The sequence below is a fragment of the Limulus polyphemus genome, unplaced genomic scaffold (genome assembly GCF_000517525.1).
Source record: "Limulus polyphemus unplaced genomic scaffold, Limulus_polyphemus-2.1.2 Scaffold942, whole genome shotgun sequence".
In the NCBI taxonomy this organism is placed as follows: domain Eukaryota; kingdom Metazoa; phylum Arthropoda; class Merostomata; order Xiphosura; family Limulidae; genus Limulus; species Limulus polyphemus.
In genome coordinates, this window is record NW_013666552.1 from 173,154 (window position 1) to 183,244 (window position 10,091).

Here is a 10,091-nt window from a genome sequence, read left to right on the forward strand (position 1 = left end):
TGAAATTTCGAGCAAACTAAAGACACAACCTACCTCCTTGAAATCTTGGTTCAAAAGAAAGAGATGGCATCCTAAGAATTTAAAATGGCTAAGAAAGTCACCAGGGGGACATTCTGAGCTTTTGCTTGGTTAATCATGTCATATATGGAAGTAAGTGTATATAAGGGAATGTTACCAAAAATGGAAAGAGGTGGGAAGGGTGCCACTGTGTTTGATTTATTACATGATCAATATCTTAGCAAATATAAAAGATAAGAGGTTCTTATTTTATATTCTAGGTTGTCAATATCACTAATTTGAGTTCCTAATTCATATGAAACTATAGACTTAGTATTTTGCCATCGCAAACATCCAATTTGAACCAGTTCTGCTTTAAACATACCATGCGACACACAAAAATCAATGTTTATCTGTTTTTTTGAATATTTACTTTTAAATTAAGAAATTGAGTGATGTATAATACTAAAATTTTAATTATAATCGACAGTTTGATACCATACTTATTGACATAAATTCATGAAATAGTAGTTCAATAAGAGTTTGAATATGAGTCAACTAATGCGATGACATGGCCTTTGAACCATGACCTGTCTGGAGAGGATTAGTGTGGTCCTCCTTGCCCTGACTCTCCTTCCATTTGAACCACATTCCTTGTGTTCCTTGATCACTTGTCCCTTAAAACCTATTTCTTTCTCCTTTTGGCATGTAGACATAGCAGATCTGATTTATTTGCCTTTGATGTTTCATGTATCCTTTATCATCCTACCTATCTTCTTCTTTCTCCCCAGGACTGTGGCAGCTCAAGAAGGTTGTTCCTCTTTTTCTTCTATTTACCTATCTTCTATCTCACATCTTTACCCTCATCCAGACCCTGATAGACTGCTGTGTCCCAGCCATTCAGGGCCCTATGGTGTTCTATTGCACATACAGCTACCCTCCAGGGCACATGCAACCATCTTTTCATTCCCTGGCAACCTTCCTCCCTTTGTGATCTTTTCCCTTCTACCCTTACTAATTGGATCTACCCTCTGGTCTGTTTTGCCTACTCCTCTTTACCTTCTTTCTCCCATATGTTCTCCCATCAAATTCGTCATTTCCAAGCTGGGATGTGGACCACGCCCAGTTTGTTTGTCTCTCATTATTTTTATCGCATCGTGTTTTCCTCCACATCAGGGTTTTGTCTTCCACCTGTGGCCATGCTCCAGGCTTCAGAGTGACTTTAACTGGTAAATTTTATTCCATTTCCTTATTTCAGGGGCCTTTCTTTATTCCTGCTCTGTGGCAAGTGGTGCCTGACCAAGTAATCTGCACTGTAAGCCATGTTGCCTCACGGTTTCTCATCCATGACTTTGCATGGTCACCATAGAGATGGTGTGTTCCACAAGATCGCTGGAAGGTTATCTACCTTGCATTAGTTGCTTCATAAATATTTCCGTTTCGGACTGAACCACCCATGGACAGCATGGGTAAAGCAGAAGGATATAGCTGCCCATCCCTGCCATGCCTTGAGTGAATAACTTGGTATTGTCTGCTTTTCAAAATAGGGTATCGTGGTCACCCATTCCACAGTCTCTAGTAGTGACATTCCTCCGGACTCTCCAATGCATTCTCACCACTTTTTTCGAGTGGAGAATGGGAGTCCTTGCCACTTTCCAGTTCTAAGCAACTGGGGTGATTGACCGTGGCGGAACCCTCCTGAATGGGTTCCACTAACAAATTAGTGGCCCCCACAGGAGTTGATCTGTCACCTTGTTGGTGGAGATGGCCTCCTGATACTATTTAAACTATCACAGGAGTTGATCCATCACCTTCCTGGATAATGTGGCATTCTTATACTATTTACATATTCAACAATATCCACAACCCCTGGAGTTGATCCACCACTGTACAAGCTGACATGACCTCCTTATACTATTTACACTACTGTACATCCATCACCAAACTGGTTGATGTGGCCTCCTACTATTCAATTACACATACAGTTGAGTTGATCGGTCACCTTAATGGTTGATGTAACTTTCTGTTACACATTTCATACCACATGGAGTAGATCTGTTGCACATGCAGTTCACCCCTTTTGATTGGGAGCCCTCATCCTACCTTCACGTGGATGTCAGTTCCCAGTGTTGATATGTTGGATTCGAGTGAACCAATAAATGTAATTCCTCACACAAGTTGAATCCAACCATCTTGATGCTGGATGGCCAGTCTTGGATTGCTGTAGGGTATTGATTCTTGTGTAGTACCCAGGAATTGGAGCAGATCTTAATATTTAATTCTTGGGTTCTAGGTGAAGACTGTATGATCCTCATCCTACCCTTGCATGGATGTTGGTAACCTGTAGAGGAGGTTTTGAGTATGGTCTGATGCACCCTATCCACTCTACACCTCACAGTTTATGCCCATTTGTTTTACAAATTATACACAAGGGCAAAGAATATACCTGGCTCAGAAGTGTGTGGTTCCCCTACTCTAATCTCTAGATCTCCTTCTCTCATGGTCAAGAGTATCCTTCAGATGCTTTTTGGGGTGCTTCTGCTATTTCCTCACACCAGTCCTTCCTTCTTCTCAGTGTGGGATTCTAGCTAATCTTGTGAAAGGAGGTAAGTACTGTATTGGAAATTATAATTTTCTTACACTGAAAATGTATTTCTGATAGATACTTACCTCCGCTCATACTTCCCACCTTTCCTCCCCAAGTATATCAAGATTTTCCCTTGACCTGAGTCAGTTGAGATGTCAGAAGTCATTAGTAAGAATAATGCTTATGTAATTCTTCCTTTAATATCAAGTAGTAATGGTTCAATGTCATATGAAGACATCATTTCCATTGTCTCTCTTCAAGAGTGTGGTGACAGTGAATCTGACATCAAAAATAATCCATCAGTTGATCCATTCAGTTTGAATAAAGCATAACTTAATCTTTAAAATGTCATCATATGATTCAAACAAAACATTGATTTATGTGAAGATGATGACGTAGTATGATATTTACTTGAACCTGCAAAAGCTTCAAAATGAAAACAATTCAGTTCAGAAGCAGTCTGTGATTACATCCTTTTGTATGTAATAGGTTTCAACAGAATTATGTTTTTGTAAAGATAATTGAATAGTTCTTTGTTTATGTAATTTGTATTTTTATTTATAACATATGAGATAATAAACTGATAAGTTTATTATATATACACTTGCTTTTATTACATACCTACCTTTACTACTTTTAACCCTTCACATTTATTGATTAATAATGCATGCTATTAACCCTATCACCTCGGGCACCCTTTACTGCGCATGACACAAGGTTTTTGTCTTACATTCAAAATTTTATTAAACTATATTTTGTTCATATTATACCGATATGAATAGCATAAAATCTTAGCTAATAATCCATATTTTAATAGTATACAAGTTTTAAGTTCTTAATTCTACAAGGCAATATTTTAAAAAATCCTGAATTTCCCCTAGTGTGACACACATGACAAATTTTATCTTAGCATGTCATCATCCCTATTTTATCCACCACCCTTCAAAAAAATACAAAATTAAACGTAAAATACTCAATAAAGTCATTATTGCTCAAACGAACTACAATTTTTATAGTCTTCAATTTTGTTTGGTTACAGAGCTATCAAATAGAACATCATACCCCTCCTGCCAGACTCACCTGTCACATCCTCTCTTTCACAGTTCATTGATAGTTCTCTCTTATGTTTCATTATATGTTACCTATAACCAATAGAAAGTCAAGGTTTTCAACTATCAAATGACATGTTGTATTCTGAACAGAATATCATACATTTCGCTCACAATACGAGATTCGTTCCTGTGAGAAAGTTAACAACTAGCTTGGATGAATTTGTAATGACTCTTGTCACATAGTTATAAAGCCAGGAATATTTTAAGAGGTAAGTGAATTTGTCTTCATTTTTCATATTATTAGTCTAAATTCTTTGATGCAATATTTAATTAAATAAAAATTATTAAGTGCATTACTATAATTACTGTAAAAAATCAGGTTTAACTGTCTTGGACAGTTGAGGCCAAGAAAAAAGAAGATACTTTATTTCTTGTTTTTCATATTTATTCTTTATTTATTATTATAAAGTAACTAAAATCTAAAAATATGAATCTTTTTAAGTTATTTAACACTAGATTAGGTAAAATAAGTAATAATAATAATATAATTAAAATGGTTCACGAGTCATGCACATGAGCAGCTAATGGGTAATGTAATTCGATAACATAACGTGAGCTGCATGTTCCCCGAGTGATTTACAATTTATAACAGTGCAGATAATAGTTAGACATGGTTCAAAGGGCAATAAAACAATAAAATTATATTATAAATAGATGTATACTGTTATGAACTTAGAGCTACTTAGGATAAACGGATGTAGTTTCATGTAACAATTTATCATTCTGGAAAGAAAAAAGAGTAATTTAGGTTTATTTCGATTTGAGAAAATAACAGATGAAATATACAGTTTTACTGGAAAAAAAACGTTTGAAATGTATTTAGGATGTTTTATGGAATACACCAAAGAATTTGAGATTTTGGAGATGAGGAAAAGTATTTTTAGTTTTAACATCAAAATTACTTTTCACATCGACTATTCAAAACAAATACTCAATATATGAATGGACAAATCTTTATTTTATTTTATTAAAGAATACTTCACTAAAAATATGATTTTTTTATATGTGAATGATTTGTAATGTTCACTGAAAGTCTGCCAAATTTTGTGAAGATATACATACCATATTGAAAGTTCAAAGTATTAAATCTATAAAGATTTTAATCGAGTACAAAGAGGTCAGGTGGTCGGTCAAATTGACCGAGCCCGTGTTGAGAGAGTTAATAGTGTCCACTGTATCCTAAATGACTATCCAGATGCCTCAATAAGCTGGACAATTTAGTACATTACAGATGTGTTCAGGTTAATAAGGTTTCTTACATATTGTATTTTCATACTTCTTTAAAATGAACTTGTTACTGTTGATAAACTAGTAAGCAGTTCTCATTTACAGTTATTGTTTATTCGTTTTCTGCATTATATCAGGCTGTAAATTTTTTAATGTTTTAACATTTTTACTTCCAAATATTTAAGAGTCAGCAAAAAAGTAATACCACCAGTAAAAGTTGGACAAGCATGAAATGGGGTGGTATATTAACCATAGTAGGAGTGACAAGTTAGCACAAATTTAAGTCATCAGTTTGACTAAAATTATTTTAACTAGATTAATAATTTTTTCTTGTTTGTAATTAATTTGTAAAGTAAAGATACAACAAATTAATTAAAGAATTTCTTTTGCTAATACATATTTAGAGCTTGAAATTAGAATTTTACTGGCTTATTATTATTTATCTATCTGATGCTTTTCTGTTAGTATTTGTTAGTCAAAGACTGTTACTGAAAAATGTAAGTCTGATATAATATGGTAATGATATTAATATACCAGTTTTTATTACAATAATTTCCTTATTTTATTCTTTAGTATTTTTCTATATTTTTTCTTATATTCCTGTAATAATTCTTTTGTGAAGGTTGGAAATTCTAGATTTGCTGTATATATAATCTCTGTACATTTAAGAAACACTATACTTGGAAAGTGTATATTATTAGAAAAATCATTTACTTTTAGTTATTCTTTTTTAGTGTGAGATCTGTGCCAGTTTTATTACAAAGGATAAAGATCCAGTACATGTGCCTTGTCTTCATAATTTTTGTCAGTCTTGCTGGAAAGGGTATGTAGTTAATTAGTGTAATTATGTTGTTTTTGTACATAATATTGAATCTCTTAAGTTCAGGATAAATTAACAATAATCATTCTTTATATTAAAATTACATTATTATGTGCTTCAGAAATTGTAATAGGTTGGTAGTTGTTGCATATTTTCTATTCAACTTAGAATCATTTTAAAAAGATTGTGTTTCAAACTTTTTACTTGCCCATAGATTTAGTGATAATATTGTTATACCAAACACTTCACGTTGAATCTTAATTTTTATGCATTTTTCCCTGAAATTTATTGGTGAAGACAGAACTACACTGGGTCATGAAGTTTAATGTATATGTTATAAAAGATTTTATGAAAGTTTAAAAGTATACAACTTAAATATTTTGAAGGACATGCATCACATCATGCTCTATTACAAAAACAAATATGTACTTGAACCATAATATATCTGAGCAGACAGCTTTTATGCTGAAATTTAGTTTGTATGTGTTCAACAAAGATTGTCCCAAAAAATTGAAAATAAAATGTCTTTCAGCTGAATTTTTATTTAAGAAAATGAATGAAATATTTAAATTGTTATATATTCTAGTAACATAATTTATTCACTTAATAAGATTCAATTCTATGAATAATTTGTTGCTAGTTATAACCCATTCTAGTAGTTACAAACTGAAACTGACTGAGCCAACTTGAGTGAAAGAGCCACATTTAGTAAATAGAAATACCTAACCTTCGCATTTTTCTACTTGTGTTGTATTTTAGTTTCTTATCATTCTGGGTTCACACTACCTCCTATGGTTGATTAAGTTTTTACTTCAAAGTATATTTCTCTCTTTCAAAGATGATGTCCTCCTAGTTTTATAAATGTCATTCACTATCATAAATATCTCCTTTGGGACTGGGCTTTGCTTCAGTGGATAATTTTGCCATGCTACATATGTGTATGTGATTACTCATCTGTCTTTATTAAGCACAGATGGCCTTGGAAGTATGCTTGCTTAGTTCAGCAAAATATCTGTTCCTCTAGTTTCTGTTTCCTACAGTTATTGTAATAATAAAACAAGTCTTGCATGAGCTTATTAGGGAAGTTCATAAGTTCCTCTCTTCCTTTCATATTATTTGATAAATTCTGAGAGTATCTCATCTTCTCACATTTCTAAGGTGGCCTTTATTTACATGAATTGCACAACTGCATGACAAGGTCATATGCAACAAAAGCCCTCCACCAATAGGAGGGCAACACACCTTCATGTGCAATAAATACCCTATACACTCGTGATTCTCCATTCTTCTTCTCATCATTGTGTTGATTAAATGTGTTTTAATTTATTGCTTGAGTTCAGTTTTTGAGATTTGCATTGTTAACATAGCTTTGAATTCCAATACAGTACGTTACCTCTTCTCACTTAAATAGCTATTCTCACTGAGTGGAGCTCTCTATATGCAAAAAACATTATGCATACCACAAGCCTTCAATCTCCCCTCCATTGAAATTGAATGATTCCAATGCTTCACATCATGCATCATCCTTCTACCAATAAGAGTGTGACATACTCTCATGACACATGTAACTCCCTCTATTCAATTCTACCAAACTATCACTTCTTGTTTGGCAGTACTTTTACTTAGACATTTTTCTTTTGGTACTCTTTGTGTGAATCATGATTTTAGTAGTTTAATTTCCGAAGAGCGATTTCTTCATTCTATTTTTTTCTCTACATTGAACAAATCTTTTAATTTAACTTAATTTCCCAGTCTTTACTTTTTAATCTCACACTCGCATATTTTACATCAGACACTTTTGTTTGATTTACATATTTCTTCATTGCATTCTGAGGTTCATGTTCCCACTTTGGGTGTGTTATACCTCTAGCATTATTTTCACAGGGAAGACCTGTCATTGGATTTCTCTGCTATTATCCATCATGAGATTGATCGTCGTATGGATCAACCTTCTTCTCCTGAACTTGCTCCACTAGTCCTCCTGAACAAGCTGAATCTTTTTGGGCTGATGGAAATTTAATAGCATTTTTACACCACTTGATTTTGCCATGTTTTTCCCTACCCCTCCTGCAGAATCAGCTAGGCATATAATGGTATTTTTCGACTTGATTTCTCAGGTATGTTACATTTTATCCAATTCCCCATTTTTTTATGGTTCCTTATTACCTCCATGTTAGTTCATTTGTTGTCTTTGCCTCTTGCTTCACACATGGGGTTTCACTGCAGTTGGGATTTTCTGGGTCACAATGCAACCTTGTCCCGGGTATGTTTGCCACCTCTTTATTTTTGGGATTTCTTTATTTTTCCTTTGGTGATATTTTTTCAGTTATGTATCTGAGACTATGGAATCTTGTGTGTAATCTGTGCATCAACACTCGACCCTTTCCTCTTTGGTTGCACATGTGTCGCAGTTGGAGCCACGACATGCCCTATTCCTTTCCCATCCTGGTCCTTATCTACCCATCCCTATCCCCCTCCCAGAGGTTTCTCATTTCATCTTTTATTCAACTTTGATGGGCACGTTGCCAACAGTACCAGAAATTGACCAGAGGGTTCCAGTCCAGTAAGAGTTTGACTATATTATGTTGTTACCCTTTGATGATCTTTCACTACATTTCCATGGGTTCTTCAGGTTTTATCAGAAGAACCTGTCCCACTATTTCTTTTCTCACCTCCTTTGTCCCTGGTACCCTTTTCCTTCCCCATGACTTGGGATCCTACTACCAGCCTGCATCTGGTCGAGGGGGAACAAGATTTTTTGTCTTCAAGTTCTTATTCCAGGCTGTTTGTTGTCCTCGTGCCCAACCAGAGACTGGCGGCCTGTACTAGGTTTGCCCCACCTCATTCTAATTTACAATCTCCACCATTTTACCTTAGAGACAATTCTCACCCTTAGGTGGGTTTTTCTCCAGATTTATCGAGGACAAAGAGGAATTTCGCAAATGCTTATTTGCATATCCCAATATTTCGTCACTCACAACCCTCTCTTTGATTTATTCTTCATGGGGTGGTTTCTCTGTTTCGCACACTGCCCTTCAAACTTGCTTCAGCCCTGTATGTCTTGTCAGGCATTCAAAGCATTTGTTTGTCACTTATATACTCTCCAGTTGTGCTTTTTTCTTTCTTTAGGCTACTGTTCACTCATTCTGAACAAGAGTCCACCTCTTACCCTTACTAGCTGCTCCTGGAGGTGGCTATAAGGGGCTGTTAAGTTAGAGAAGTCCTTTCTCTGACCTATCCAATATTTTGTCCATTTGAGTGTTTTTTTTCTACACGTGCAACAGTAAGGGCCTTCCTTTTTTTCAACTTTGTTTGATGGGTTTTCAGTTTGATTACAGCTCATAAAGTTCTATTAGTTTTGGGGATGTGATCTTCCATGGTAGCCATTATCCCCTTAGATTAGGCTCATATGCATATTCTTTCGTGGGCTTTTCACCTCCATTGGAATTTTGAAGGTACCTTTGTCAGCTCTTATTATCCTTCCTCCTACCTTTGTCATTGATCGGCTTTGGTGGTTAGATATGACTCACACATCGGCGAGTGACCCACTTCCTCCTTCTCATCCAGTTTTCCACATTTCAGGGATGGGGGACATGGGTTGATCAACTGAAGATTTTGGGGTTTTGGTCTGCAGCTCAGAGGTATTATTCTATCAATGTCCTTGAGCTTCTTGCTGTAGGTCGTGTTTTGGTTCATTTTCTACATCTGGCCAGAAATTGTCTGATAATGATCCATTTCGACTTTTCTTCAGTGGTTGTTTATCTCAATCATCAGGTCAACACCCATTCTCCATCCCTCTGTATTCATACATTGGATCTTCTTTTTGGACCCACATGCTCAATATTCCTATCATTGCATGTCATGTTCCTGGTGCTTTCACTCTTGTCATGGATCGGATTCCTGTCCAGGCAACATTTATCTGATAGAGTGGTATCCTGATCCTTTTGTTTTCCAGTGGCTTTGACTTCAGTGGGGTACTCCTCACATTGAGGCTTGTGCTATGTCCCTTAATCACAAATTGCCTTGGTTTTAGTCTCTAGTTCCTCGTCTTCTTGCTCTGGCTATCGATGTTTTCAGCTAGGATTGGACCTACACATTTGTCTATCCTCCCATTCTTCTTCTCCAGGTGATTTAGTTGATCTTCAACACTCCATGTTCAGTCCTTCTTATAGCTCTTTCCTGACTATCTTAACTGTCACCTCTGTCTTGGATTTTTGGGTGGTCCTATCCTACAATTTTTGTTTTTCCCGATCCTGCTCCAACTTCTTCCTCCATTACCTTTTTCTCTGTCTCCATCCTTTCTTTGCCACCCTCAGTCACTGGTATTTCATCCAGACCTTCCTGTCCC

General features: G+C 35.5%; 1 protein-coding gene across 4 annotated transcripts in view; it reads left to right on the plus strand.

The window, feature by feature from the left end:
* Positions 1-10,091, plus strand: part of LOC106461355 (ankyrin repeat and IBR domain-containing protein 1-like) — a 268,562-nt gene that overhangs the window by 126,541 nt on the left and 131,930 nt on the right. For all 4 annotated transcript variants that reach the window (XM_022388283.1, XM_022388284.1, XM_022388285.1 and 1 more), the window contains one exon: positions 5,658-5,746. In XM_022388283.1, the coding sequence (XP_022243991.1) occupies positions 5,658-5,746 (89 nt within the window). The remainder of the gene's footprint in view (positions 1-5,657; positions 5,747-10,091) is intronic.